Source organism: Diabrotica undecimpunctata, chromosome 3, assembly GCF_040954645.1.
Source record: "Diabrotica undecimpunctata isolate CICGRU chromosome 3, icDiaUnde3, whole genome shotgun sequence".
Classification (NCBI taxonomy): Eukaryota; Metazoa; Arthropoda; class Insecta; order Coleoptera; family Chrysomelidae; genus Diabrotica; species Diabrotica undecimpunctata.
The window spans coordinates 125,183,679-125,199,620 of NC_092805.1; the positions used below are offsets into that span (position 1 = coordinate 125,183,679).

Consider the following 15,942-nt stretch of genomic DNA (forward strand, 5'->3'; position numbering starts at 1 on the left):
GAAGAAGAAGAAGTCAAGAATTTTTAAAGCCAGTGTAAGACTAATAATGACAAATGGCTCAGAAACAAGACAGCCAAAACATAAATGCTACTGTAAACGGCAGAGATGAGAATACTAAGAATTACAGGAAATACGCTGAGAGATCGAAAGAGAAGTAAAGACACTAGAAAAAAATGTATCGTCTAGTGTATAAATAAATGAATACAAAATCGAAAAAAAGATGGAATATTCACATAAACAGAATGAAGGAGACCCGTGTCGTCAAAATACAAGATATAAGTCAGTCAATGATAGTGTTGCCCAAATGCAAGAACAAGACGAGACTTAGACAGTCTTGGTCTTGGTCTTGCGCCAATACACCTGGTCTTGGTATTGGTCTTGGTATTGCACTCCCGGTCTTGGTCTTGGTCTTGGTCTTGCAGCAAGAGTCTTGCAAGTCTTGCAAGTCTTGCAGTTAACCATTAGCCTATTGCTATTTATTAAACGTTACTAGGGAAGTTTGAAGCCACGATCTAAGCGATCCGTGCCTATGCTCTAACTAACCCAGCTATCTACCATGCCCCATGAAAGTCAATCAAACATGGTTAAAACACAAAAAACCAAATTAATGACATAAACTTGACTGTATTTTAAAGAATATTTTTGTCTAGAAAGGTATTGATGGACCTCCACCATATATGAAATGGAAATCTTAAAAAAGATTGGTACGTGGCAAAAATCCAAATACAGGTATCAAGAGTACATATTCTTTAGGTGATAAGATAACAAACTATAATCCACTTATTAAAGCAACATAAATGTTATTAACAATCTTAGCTCTACTTTTATATAAAAAACTAACTTAAAAAAATAAAGAATAGGTAAGAAAGCAATGATAACCAAAAGAAGTTATTTTAAATTAAGGAGATATCTACTTAATAAATACATTAATTTACCAAAATAAAGTAGTAGGAATATTTTTTTAGGAACCAGAATTTTGATTTTTCAGGAAGAAATCTTTGTAATTCTTTTTTGTGAAAAGATATTAGATGCTTCCTTAAACCTGAAGTGTTTCTGTTTTTCATTTTCATTTTAACCTTTCTATGTAGGCACAATTCAAACAAAGCAATATGGGATGCATAAATTATTTCGAAAAACTCATCAAATTTGCTTTTAGGTCTTTTATATCTATAATTAGAACGCTCACTACTCCGACTATTTTAAAACTATTTGAATCTTTGTCCCCCATGTCAAATTGTAAACTTGTCAAATAAAGTTTAGTGATGTCGAAAAAGTACCTACTACTATAAATGTCCGTTACTATTCAATACCCTAAGTATCTAATAACAAACCGAGAATTATATATCGTTACTTCCTTATTCTAAATATTTCGGTATTTTGTTTACACGGCAAGCTACATTATCTGTTATTAATAAATTTTTGAATATTATCGCGCTCTTTCAGCAAAGTTGGTTTAACCGAATGATCTCATCGCACACTCAGCAGAAACAATGTTTAGTGTTAGGCCGATAAGATTTATTTATTTAGATTCCTCCTAACTAAATTATAATGGGAAAAAAATTGAATTATTAAGTGAGTGTCCGTAATAATAAGTGTTCTATTTTTTATAGCTAAGGTGACATATTTATAAAAAATTTCGATACGATATTACTGTCGACGTATCAATGCAAGATTATTTTATGATTAGAGGACGGCCATAAATCTGGACAATTAATTTCAGAGCGAAGAAGTCGTCTGCTGGAAAAGAATGTACAAAATATTTTATTTTTACATTGTAATTATGATCTCTGAGTACGTGTCCAATGTGTTGGTTTTAATGAATATTTTGTTTGATGATTTTGATGTATGTTTATGGTATTGTTCGTAATGCACATAATTCCAGTTTTTTAAATTTTTATTACATATTTTTTGCGCGTCTCATTTGCGCTAAAACGACACTCCGTCCTAACTGCAAGACGCAAGAGTCTCGCAGGCTTAGTCTTGTTCTTGCGTAAATCTTGCACGGTTAGTCTTGGTCTTGGTCTTGCTAAAATTAGACGGTCTTGGTCTTGGTCTTGGTCTTGCGAAAACGCAAGAACAAGACCAAGACTGCAAGACCAAGACTGCAAGACCAACACCGATTTTGGGCAACAATAGTCAATGAACAAGCAGAATTGCTTATAAAGAGAAAGAAGAAGAACGACTTTATTGGAAGTGTACGAAACTCATGATATTTTTAGGATCCGTCGATAGCACCATAATTCGAACGCTTCTAATTTCTTAAACATTGTGGTTTTTAATGTCCATGTCTCACAACCATATAATAGGATAGACCACACATAACATTTTAAGACCTTATTGCGAACATCCATCGACAGGTTTCCGGTACATAAAATTGATTTCCAGGTTATAAAAGCCTTACGTGATATTTCTAGTGCTTATGTACAAGTATATAAATTTCACGTGTTTTTTTTGCTTATATTGTATATTTTATTTTCTTATATACCTACCACATATTTTTCCTTATAAATAACATTTTTTTCCTGCGTTTCAATTCGTATATGTTCTATTAAGTTGCCTTTACAGCAGCTTTAACAAGAACGACTATCTATATCATTCACTGATGTAACATGTTTTTATTTAGTTTTGCAGATCCAAAAAACGTAGCAATTAATGTTCTTAGTAGATCTGCGAATTTAAACTGGTAATTATAATTGTATACACTTGGCCGATGGATGAGTAGTACAGTGAGAATTAAGGACTTACGCCTTGGTGATAGCTCATTCGTTGATTTCTTGTTTACAGAGTATCTACTTATTTTTCTCTTCCATGTCGAGTCCTTTTTTACAGGTTGTATACGATTATATTAACTGTTACCTGGATTAAGTTTACAAAATATCTCTAATAACGCAACAGAAATTAAAAAGAAATTGATAGTCAATCTTAACCCATTAGCACTGTGTGTTGTCAAATGGCAACGAAAAACTCACGTCACTTTAAACTAACTCTGGGAGAAGGGATGTACAGTTCGTCCCAAACCCTTCTTTCAGTGCGTCATAGTTGATCGAATTCTCTCTAACGCATTAAGCTGGAAGTGACAGTAAAAAACGTGAGTCTGTGATTATTATACATAGAACTTAGAAAATTATGTATCGTTTACGGGTATTTGCATTGTATATTAAAGCGAATTCTACTTACGGATGTATAATTGGTTGGAGTTAGAATACGCTAAATAGATATCCTATCAATGATGCGCATAAATATAATTTGACAAAATGGTCTCGATCGTGACAGTACCCATGATACTATGACTAAGAAGATAAGATATTGCTCATAAGTCGTGACGTAATTGGAGAGTTGCACGTTCGTAATGTCAGTTTTTTGTATGTATTAATAAATAATCTTTAATAAATAGTTTGGAGATATCCTTTTGTGTACGATTATTGTAATTATTAAACCTTTATTTGATATTATTATTTTGCTAATTGAATAATTTCATCACAGAATGCATACAAATCCCATTTAACTTTAATAAGAATTCAAATTCTACTCTCCAATGACGGCATGCGCGAACACGACCGATTTTGTGCTACGGGAAGATACTATCTTGTTAGTCATAGTATCATGACAGTACCTACTTTCACAATGTCAACTGATAAAATGATAATTGTCCTTCCTTGTTAGTATTTTCAGACATTTTACAGTAAAAATTTAATTTTGTATTTATTGTCATAAAAATATTATAATATAAAAATATGCCGAGATATACCGAGAAAGAACAAAGACTAATATTAAAATTACTAAATTATTTTCAATTAGAAAAAGAGCAATTAGAAAAAATCATGCAATCAGAAGATTGTTGAAGAATACCTCTCGACATTCTTAAAATTCTATATGCCGTCAAAATTAGTGACGCACTGAAAGAAGGGTTTGGGACAGACTATACCTTCTAGTCCAGTGGAAGGGATTTATTTAAGTGGTAGAACAATTGGAAATGCTATTGTAGGTAAGAAATCAGTGTTGTTTTGGGCGTTGTAGCGAGTTGAAGAGGACAACAGGCGTCTCAGATTTTCCTGAATTTTAAATCGATTAGGGAACCATGATGGAGTTCCATTACTCAGTACTTCCACATAAAGAGCATTTGGCTGATAGTCTGCCCCTATCGCGCATCGGGTGCAATATGGGGGAAAGGGTTGGTCTGAAGCATTGTGGTGAAGTAATTCCTATTTTAAACACAAAGAATACCCCTTGCACCAATGAATTGTTACACCCAAACGTTATTCTAAGCAGTCAACAAGTTTCACAGGCTGGGTTTAATTAAATTGCTTGCTTGCTTGCCTTGTAGCAGTTATTGCGTTTCAGTTTTTACGAAATTAAGACATTCGTGGACGAACACGTGGACATTCATTTTGAGTAAGACTTTTTTACTTTTAATGGGAATACTTTCAGAACTATGTAAGCTATATTTTAGTTATACTATTCTTAAATATATTTAAGTTTAAATTAATCTTATATCACATTTTTTGTAAATACAAATGAATACACTTTAAGGGCTGGGCCACACAGAAAGCCATCTGTCGCGGCGAGCATTGATCCAACGATCATTACGGCAGTTTGTAATATGTGGACATCACATAGGATGCGATGTCTTTGTAAGCGCTACAGTATATTGGTCTCTTCTTATAGAACAAATCGTGCTAGTTTTCATATTTTATTATTTTTGTTGCAATATACTGTGCCTATATGCACTAAATTATGTTGTTATAATTATAATATTAACAGCAATTATATTTTACACGTTTAAAAATAGATTATATCGATTATGTAAGCCTTGTAATAGATATAACTAGTTACGGAGATATTGAAGAAGAAGTACGACGACAAAGCTTAAAAGCATGTAAAGCGGCGAGATCTCTTAATGACGTAACCTGGAAGAATAAACACCTAAGACAAGACACGAAAACAAGAATATATAGGTAAAGCAGCAATTAAACTTACATTAACATACACGGCGCAGACAAGACCTGACACATCTAAAACGAGACAACTACTAGAAACAACGAAGATGAAAATATTCCGAGGAATATCAGGGAAAAGTCTGTTGGATAGGAAAAGAAGCGAAAACATAAGAAGAGCATGCAATATAGAAGACATAAATGGATGAGTGAAAAACGGAAACAGGAGTGGAACGAACACATTAGTAGAATGCCAGAACATAGAATAGTACGAATAGTACGAGCTAAGTCACTAAATGGACGAAGAAGTATTGGCAGACCAAGAAAAAGATGGTGCGATAATTTAAACTATTTAGAAAGCTAATATTGAAGAAGAAACAGGAATTAAAGCCTACATTCAAAAAGGAAGAAGAAGAAGAAGGCAAATAAATTATTTTTGTCAAAATAAAGCGATACTTGTAATATTCCGTTCTGCAGCTACTTTAATCCTTGCTCCTACATTCATTACCGCATTTTTACATTTATGGAAAGTCCAAACAAATATACATATTTTCGCACTTTTTGAATAAGTAATTCATTTTTACCAAACTGATCGTGCGATAAATCTGTAATTTTGGACAACTGTATTGCCTGACAAAGACTAGTCGCTGCGACAGATCGTTCTTTGTGCGACTGGGATGATGCTATACTGTGAAACACAAGTAGACCGTCCCCCGCCCTCGGTCAGATATCGCTACCCACCGCGAAAAATGGCGTTTTGTGTACCCGAGTCTTAATGTTGCTATTTAAATTTTATTGTAGAAGAGGTTTTACACTCGATGAGGCACTGGAAATCGCTTATAAATATGGTTTAGATGCTGAAATATATTTTGAGCCTCCATAAACAAATGTGGATACTGATGGTTCATTTCTAGGTACATTTTCTCCATTTTACAGATTAACTTCTTTACGAATCTAATCAAGAAAAATCCATCATACACACTACAAATAAATTAATATCTCAACTCTTATCTGATAAAATAACTAACCGACTACAAGACAGACACAAGATCAAACAAAATTTATTTCTCGGTGAAGAAATATCGATATGAATAGGAAGACATGAAGCATCAATCAAAGCATCAGATTCTCGTATTTTAGACAACATTAGATTTGTTCGAATGAATTGGTTTTGTTAAACATGTTAAACATATAAAAAAAATAAAAAGAGATGTGCTCTTACTATCTGTAAATCTGCAAAAATAAGCTTTCATTCTTTTTGAAAACGGGGACACGGAAATTAGCTTGCAGGTCAATATAGATACGATTAAGTACATGTTAGTAACCAAAAATTCAGGACTAAGAATTAGACAAAACATTTCTGTAAAAGAATATAATTTCGAAGTTGCCCAGGGATTCAAATACTTGGGAGCAGTAATAACAGCCAAACACAGTTTTAAAAAAGATATATCAGCTAAAATCATATTAGAAAATATAGCGTATTACTACCTAGTATCGCTACTTAAATCAAAATTGCTCTCAAAGGTAGCTAAAACAGAGGAATGTAATTCGTCCTATAATAAAGTATGTAAGTGAGACGTGGACAATGAACCAGCGTAAAACAACAAAATTATTAGTCTTAAAACGGAAGATTTTCTGGACGATCGTTGGGCCTTATAGAGACGGGATGACAAGAGAGTGGAAATGAAGACCTAACCAGGAATTTGAAGCATTTATGGAGAAGAAAACATACCTTAAGGCAAATCGTATAAGATGGGCAGGAGATGTGCTAAGATTTAATGAACAACATTCTAGTAAAAGCCTAATGGAAAAAATCAGTTAATGGCTCAGGAAAAATATAAGGAAGAATACAGGAACGAGGGATGTACGAAAGATGGGATTTGATTGATATTTAATATACATACAAAAAAATCTAAATTATAGAAAAAAAAGTAATTTCGGCGCTAATGGGTAAATTGTTATAAATAAAAGAATGTATTTATTATGTATCTTTGACATAAATATAATTTTTTAATAATTATTTATTGTACTTACCTACAGACATAAAGGGTTGGGTAAATTCTACCGGTTCTACTCTTTCTTTGTTAATTGTCAAATCGGAAACGGCCAAATCTGCACGCTACAAATTATATAGTATATGTATATATTGTGAACACTGTGTTAAAATAAAACTAAATAAAAACAAAAAATAGATAAGACCAAAAACAAGATGGCTAAAAACAACAGTTGAGTGGAGCTTGCTTGGTATGGAATATGGTCTTAACACCTCAAATAAACGAAACAAACTTTCGTCACTACATAATAAAACGAGGTAGTTGGCATAAGAGTTAAAGTATTTACAGTTAGAGCTAGATAATAAAACCTGTCGGTGGTCAGGAATATAAATGGAGAAGAGATTGATGACTTTGGACAACTCAGAAAGGCACTTAAGAACGCCGTTGAGTTGGTTACCGCGAAGAGAAAAAACAAAGAAAGAACCCACTAAGCTCGTAGGAATTATACAAGAAGCCAGGGTGCGCACGAGCTTAGATAAATATACAAAGTATCAAATAAGAAACTAAATAACAAAATAAAGAAAGAAAAAAGGAAAGGTGGTAGAACTTAATAAATGCGCTAGAGAACGATATTTGGGTAGTCCTGGTTCTGTTGGACATTAAAAATGCCTTTAATTGGGCAAACTGGAGCCTCATTATCGACAAGATTGCCGAAATTGGGGCCCCGGATTACGTATCCAACATAATAAAGGACTATCTAGCGGAAAGATGCGTATACATTACAAAGAAGAGTAAGATGAGGATGACTGCTGGAGTAGCCCAAGGGTCGGTCCTGGGACCCATCTTATGGAATATCTTATATAATGGGGTACTAGAAGAAAATAGAACAGAAGAAGTAAGGATAGTAACATATGCATATACTAATCGAAGACTTATAAGTAAAGTAAATAAAGTAATGGAAAAAACCGCGAAATGGATAGAGGAAAACGATTTAATATTAGCAGTAGAGTAGACTAAAATAATTATCTTAAGGAGACCGCGTGACTGTAAAGACCGAAACTTTCAGTTCAGTGGCTCCAATCTAAGACCCCAGAGAAGAAAAACAAAATATCTAGGAATCATATTCGATATATAAGAAGACATTCGGCCAGCATGTACAAAAAGCATGTCGGAAAACAGAAGAGAAGACCTCGACCCCGCAGAAGATAATGCCGAATATAGGGACTACCGTTACAATCCATCATGTTCACAATATTATATGGGGCCCCAGTGTGGTACGAGGTCATAAACTAGTCAAAATATAAAGACGTACTTCTTAAAGCATAGAGAAAATCGTCAATCAGAGTATACGGTGCGTACAGAACTGCATCAACAATTGCTCTATAGATAGTGACCGGGGTTATACCGGTGCATATTCTGGCCAACGAGAGAGTCCGAATGCGTCGAAGGGGCAACGGAACTTTAGGTTCAGGACCAGAAGAAAGAAGAAGTCTGGAGATGTGGCAGGACCAGTGGTCAAAGGAAATAGGTAAGGCCACCTGGACAAGTGCCTTTATCCCTGATGTAGTGAGTTGGTACAAATATATACACCATGTTCAAGGCGAGCAAGGGAGTGAGTTTAGTTCGTGAGCAGCTGGTTACAGTTAGGTGTAATCAGCTAAATCCAACACACCTAAGACACCTTACCAGATGTCTCGGGAAGATTATCACTTCCCAAAAACAAAAGAAGATACTCAAAACTGGCATTCGTCAGATCAGGTATTTTTCTGGGATCATCGACGCATGAGTTTTAAGATAACAGGTAATAACCCTATTAAGCATTTAAAGGGATTAGATGTGGAAGGCAATGACAAATTGTTCGATCTCAAAAAAACTAATTCAGCTTATTTAAATATGTATAAATGGCTTTAAATTCAGAAGTAACCAACAAGTTAATAGACATAGGTAACCAACTCTTAGAATCTTTTGAAATACCAAACAGATTTATGACTTCTCAAAATCTTAATATATAAAAAAAAATTAGTCCTTTGCTCATGTATGCGTGTGAGACGTGGACGATGACAAATGCAATGGAAATAAAAGTCAGATGTTTTGAGAGAAAAATTCTTAGAAGGATGTTTTGTACTCTATTAGGACCTAAATACTAACCAAGACCCAACGTGAACAAATGCCGACGTAAAACAACTAGCGACGTCGTTCATGAAATAAAATACAAACGTCAAAGATGGTCATGTTCATAGGCTCCCTAATAACCGCCTTTTCTAGCTAATCTAGAAGGAGGTTCCGACAGTGAGAAGGTTCTTCGGATGCCTACGAATGCGATGGGAAGATAACATACGGTCAGATTTAGGGACAATGGGGCTACCGACTGACCCAAAAATCATGGACGACCGTATGAGATGAAAGCAAATTGAGCAGTTAGCCAAGACCTATCCCAGATTGTAGTGCTACAAAAGGAACAGAAAGAGCTGTCAAGGAGATTCATCGTACAATTTTAAAACGACTTCAACGCATATCGAGGCGACTAGGATTACTGTTTAGGCAAGATTAAACTGAAAATAAGGAGTGTACTGGTCTTAGATATTATTATTGCTGAAGAATTTCAAGAGGTTGTCGTGTTAACGTTTAAAGATAATGGTCTCCAGAAATATTAGGAAATTGCATCAGTAGGTTACGCTGGTGAAAAAGGAACCTTCCAAATCAAAGTACAGAAATCTGATAAAAATTTGATGTCCAAAAGATGAAGCGAATTAGGCGAATATCGCAAAACTCTGACTGAATATAATAACGAACTAAGAAGGGCAAAAATAAAATCGTGAAAAAGGCATTGTAAAGATATCGAATTATTCAAAAGATAGGAATACTCAAATAAGTATGCCTTCACTTCAAAGACGTCCATGAGGCTCTGTTCGCAGTCCAAGTTCTCTTTCAAACATTTGTAGACCTAAATTGTGATGTTTGCTTGCTGATTATCAAAAGAAGTTCGATAGAATTAAGCACGACGGGCAAATGAATATACTGAAATCAATCCTGTATCAATCAAGACTCTATAAATACACCCTGTAATGTATAAATATCTAAATTAAATTTTTTACCCCGTCTATAACGTCTGCAATCATTCCTGTCCATTTTCCAGATAAGCTGTCGAAATGACCATGCATGTTGTCATTTCTAACCATGAACGTATATTGGAATCCTAATATTTTTGCGATTTCTTCAATAAGATCTATTGCATATCCTTCGTATCTGTCATTGCCTGACAAACGATGAGGAGATTCTTTTAATTGTGCATAAGGTTTAGTCTAAAATAGAAATAGAAGTTTTTAATAAAAATGTATATATTAAGTATAGTATTTAAAGGTTTAATGTCTATATGTGAATTTAGAACCTGATATATATTATATTCAATCGAGAATGTACCAATTTAGAATATTAAATAAAAAAAAAGGGAAGAAGAAGAATAGGGATAGGAAGTTATCTATGAGAATGGACTTCAGTAGATTGAGATTCTTCTTTGTAAAGCGGGTGTGTCAACGTGAGTACTCTAAAGCTGAGGGCTTGTACCGGGTTAAGTTTATATCTGATTGGGTGTGTCGAATGGTAATTTAAGAAACGGTTGCTAGCTATTTTTTTTCTGTACCAGGTAGTGACTAATCTGTTATCAGGTGTGCGAATAATTCGCATTTCTTAAAACGGGATACTGTTATTAACCTCAAATTCACACGTAAATTGTAGGGAAGGATCAAAACAGTTAAAAACTGATAGGGTGCCTACCGTCTTCTCCGGTAGAGTTGCTAAAATCAGATCGTCGACATATCGTTTTACAAAGGGAACCTGGAAATCTAACTTCTTGATACTCTCATTAATAAGATCGTCTAGTACAAAGTTGACTAGAATAGAAGAAATCATGGATCCCATGGGTGTTCTACAACTTTGACGATAATATTTGTCATTGAAAATTAAATACTTGGTGTCAAAAGTCAATTTTAATAAGCCGGAGAAAGTTTCCCAAGATACCGGACTGTGAGGTTACATTTGATTCCAATGGTTGCGGAGAGCAGTTGATACACTGGAAAGTGGAAGATTTGTGAACAAGGATACTACGTCAAAGCTTACTAAAACAAAGCCTCTGGGTAGTTAATAATTATTAATAAATTCACTGAACTGGAAAGAATAACTTATGTTGAAGTCATTATTAAAATTTTATAATTGTGAAAGAATGTTTGCTAGAAATTGAGCTATATTTGCGTTCTGCGCATTTATTGATGATAATATGGGTCGCATACTCAGTTTGGAGGGATTTTAAAGTCTTTTATATATATATATATATATATATATATATATATATATATATATATATATATATGTATATATATATATATATAATATATATATATATATATATAATATATATATATATATATATATATATATATATATATATATATATATATATGTATATATATGAATATATAATATTGAAATAAAGCTAAAAGAAAATAGGCAAATAAACGATAACAAGTGTAAATGATATTAACCATAATTATCAGAGATGTTCTTTCAACAATTATGTAAAGATAATGAAACTAATTAAAAACAAAGGGGATATTTGTTTTACTAACAATAAACTTATTATCTTGAACCCTAGTTTTAACTAACAGAAATTACTTAAATTATACTAACCAGTGTAATCAAAACATTCACGTTTCTATCCTCAAGCTCTAGTCCTTCAGGTTCCTCTTTATCGTCTTCAAATTCTAATACGACATTTTCACTTAGACCAACAGTCGTGTTCCAACTTCCTCTTTCTAACTTTGCTCCCCTTATTTGGTATATGGTTAATTGGAATGCGTTTCTAAATCGGTCTGATCCAAATTCGATTATTCCTGTAATTCCTTCATAGGATCCCTAAAAAAAAATAAAATTAACACTTAAGCTGTAGTAATAAGCTTAAAATATAACCAAAGGTGAAAATACGAACTGTTAATGAATATAATGTGGTAGGAAGATATGGTGAAGACAAAATAAACAACAACGGAGAGCGACTCATTGATCTTTGTGAAACATTACAGCTTAAAATAATGAATGGATTTTATCAACACAAAGATATACATAAATTTACCTGGGAACAACCAAAGAAAAAGATAAAATCTATAATCGACTATCTCATCCAACCAGAAAACAAAAGGCTCCAAACAAATGACGTAAGGGTGTATCGTGGTGCCGAATGCGGATCTGACCACTATATGGTGGTCGCAAAAATAACCATACACTACAGGAAAGTAAACAAGAACAAAATTGAACAGGAGAAGGTAGCAGCTTCCACAAAGATAAGATATAATATTGATAGCCTCAAACAAGAATCAGTACAATTCCTCTACAAACTTAGACTAGCCTCAAAACTAACTCACTTAACTCGAAGAGAAACAGCCGAAAAAGAATATCAAGATATAAAAAATTGCATTCATCAGGCGGCCAAAGAGGAATTGGGGTACGAAGAAGCTGACAAAAGAAAAAATCCTGAGTGGTGGAACGAAGAAGTAGGAAAATTAATTAAAGACAAAAAAAAAGCTTATCAAACATGGCTATCCACGAAAGACTCAGAAGACCGCAGAATTTACAGCAGACTCAACAGGGAAGCAAAGAAGGAAGTCACTAAAAGAAAAAACGAAATGTGGGAAGAGAAGTGCGAAGAGATGGACCGATGCTTAGGAGGAACCAAAGTGACACAAGCTTGGAAATTCATAAAAAGTATTAGAAAAGAAAGAAAAGATGAGGGAAATATAAACCTGATTCAAAATAAAAAGTGGGAAAAATATTACGAAACGCTATTAACAGAAAGTAGGCACGAATTTATGGAAAGACCCGACCATATCTCAATGACAGAAAACTCAGAGGTGCATAAGATAAACAAAGAACTGAAAAAAGAATTGAAACAAATGAAAAATGGAAAAGCACCTGGGCCTGGAGACATTCCCATCGAGTTGGTGAAACATGGACCGGATGCTCTTTTGGAAAGCATATTGAATATTTTTAATAAATGCTTAATTGAAGGCCAAACGATTCCAGACGATTGGAATTTGGCCCACATTAGCCCCATTTATAAAAAGGGAGACAGAAAAGAATGCGGAAATTATAGAGGCATTAGCGTAACTAGCTCGCTGGGAAGGTTATATGGTCGTATATTGAAAAGAAGAATAGAAGAGGAGTATAAAGAAATTGAAGAACAAAGCGGCTTCAGAGCAGGAAGATCGTGCGTGGACAACACATTTACCCTTCAACAAGTAATTGAAAAACGAACAGCTCGAAACCTCCCTACGCATCTGGTATTTATAGATCTGGAGAAGGCTTATGATACAGTTCCTTTAAAACTCTTATTTAGTGTCTTGACGAAAACGGACCTTAGTAAAACATATCTAAAAGCAATACTGAACATCTATAAATGTCCTCAAAGCACTGTAAAAACAGGAAATACTTTCTCAAGGGTATTTACAGTAACGAAAGGCTTGAGACAAGGATGTTGTCTTTCCCCTACCCTATTCAAAATATATATCCAAGAAGCACTGCACCAGTGGAGACAAAAATGTGCGGGAATGGGGTTGAAGCTTAACAACCATTATCTGACAACGCTGTTCTTTGCAGATGATCAAGTACTAATTGCAAGCTGTGAAGAAGATGCAGATTATATGCTTAGAAAGCTCAAAGATGAATACGAAAAATGGGGGATGAGTATGAATATGTCTAAAACAGAATATATGCGAATAGGCAATGAAGACGAAGACCCGGATTTGGAAATTAGACAAATGAACAGGTGCTACGAATATAAATATTTGGGAAGTATTATCTGCAGTAAAGGAACAACGGAACGAGATATAGACTATAGAGTGCAACAAGGCAGGAAGAGTGTTCAAATTCTGAATTCGATACTTTGGTCCAACAAAGCTACTATGAGAACTAAAATGACTATCTACAAAGTAATTGTAGAGCCCATTCTTACATATGGAGCAGAATGTTGGCAAATGACAGTAAAAGGAAAGAAAAAAGTTGACACGGTTGAAATGGACTACCTAAGAAGAGCTTGCCGTATATCAAGAGTAGAACGTATACCTAATTCTGAAATTAGAAGAAAAACAGATAGAGTACATACAACTTCTGAAAGAATAGAAACTAGACAGTTAATATGGTATGGACACGTACAGAGGATGGACGACAACAGATGGCCAAAAAGAGCTATGGAATACAATCCAAGTAATAGAAGGAAACGAGGAAGACCAGCCAAGTCTTGGATACAAGGTGTTATGGAAACCATGAAAGATAGAGCAATTGATGAAGACACCTGGAGAGATAGAAAAAGATGGCGATCGAAATGCGGAAAGCGGCAGAAGCTGTAGGATCCCCGCTTATATATATATATATATATATATATATATATATATATATATATATATATATATATATATATATATATATATATATATATATATATAATGAATATAATGCACTCAAAAGCAGAATTGTAGGAAGACGTAAAATTGCGGGAATGATTTGTAATCACCGATAGGAACGGAACATGAAGTAGAACTACATTAAGGCCACTTTGCCATTATGACAGATATATATTTAATTATATTTAATCTTAGGTTCATATGGAATCATATGCTTGCTGGAAATCTATGAAAATTTGGTGCACATCGCGGTTGAATTCCTAATATTTATTGGAATAAATATCTGATCTATAGTTGACCTTTCAGCACGAAAGCCGCATTTCTAGTCGCCTACAATATCTTCCGAATATGGTGTGAGTCTCTTTAGCAAGATAATTAATAACATTTTATATGATGTGCTAATAAGCGATATGCCTCTATAGTTTCGGAATTGTTCTTTGTTTCCTAAATATGATTTCATAAAAAGAAGTAAATTTTAAATGTAAAAATTAATGTAGAATCACTGTGGAACGGCTCTACAAGACAAATGTACCAAAGGAGGCTAGCACAGAAAATACAGCTGAAACAAATAGACGACATCGAAGATATAAACGCGAGCTTGGAGAAAATTAAAAACAACATTGAAGAAGCAGCAACAGAAACAACAACAATATGCCATGGCTCAGAAAAGAAATAAAAGAGAAATATAAATAGAAACGAGAGGCCTACGCGAAGTACAAAATATCAAATACACTAGAATCCCGAGACATCTATAGAAGATTACGAAATGAAAGAAAGAAATTGGTAAGAAGAACAAAAAATAAACACTGGGAATAGTTTACAAATAGGATAGACAGCGACTTCTAAGGTACACAAAAACAAATATAAAGATTTATAAGAAACCTACGGAAAGAAATTGCAGAATTGAAGGAATGCAATAACATACCAGCAAACGAATGGGAAAGATACATGACGGAACTGTTTAAAGGAAACGAAAATAATAATCAATACAATAATGTACCTGAATTAAGACACGAAATAGAAATCAGTTTTCAGAAAGTAGAGATAGCCATAAATTCACTCAAAAATAGAAAGTCACCAGGACCAGATGGAATAACCAACGAGTTTCTTGACCATGGAGGAGAAAGTATAACCTGAGAGATAACAAAACTCATACAAAAACCAATATTGGACTGCGAGATGCCAGACGCATGGAGAAACAGCATAATGATACCAATGTTCAAGAAAGGAGATAAAAAAGACCCCAACAATTATAGAGGTATAAATCTACTGAACTCATCAATAAACTAACAACTTTATCAGGTGAACAACAAGGATTCAGATCCGAAAGATCCTGCGTAGACATTGTATTTGTACTACGACAAATCACAGAAAGGGCCATCAAGTACAATAAATTAGTATATTTATGTTTTAAAGACTATTAAAGGCTTTAGATCAAATCCAAGTCGAAGACGTCTTACATTTACTTTATAAAAGAAACATACTAATAAATATTATACAAACCATCGAAAACATCTACATTTAACCACAGTATATACCAGTACAGCGGAGTCAGACAGGGTGACTCGT

The 15,942-nt window shown here is 34.0% G+C and overlaps 1 protein-coding gene across 1 annotated transcript in view; it reads right to left on the minus strand.

Annotated features, from left to right (window-relative positions):
* LOC140437366 (glutamate receptor ionotropic, kainate 3-like) overlaps positions 1-15,942 on the minus strand; it is a 62,842-nt gene that overhangs the window by 15,350 nt on the left and 31,550 nt on the right. The window contains exons 6-8 of the mRNA XM_072526855.1: positions 11,612-11,836; positions 10,024-10,230; positions 6,969-7,053 (exon numbers count right to left, since the gene is read on the minus strand). Of these exons, the coding sequence (XP_072382956.1) occupies positions 6,969-7,053; positions 10,024-10,230; positions 11,612-11,836 (517 nt within the window). The remainder of the gene's footprint in view (positions 1-6,968; positions 7,054-10,023; positions 10,231-11,611; positions 11,837-15,942) is intronic.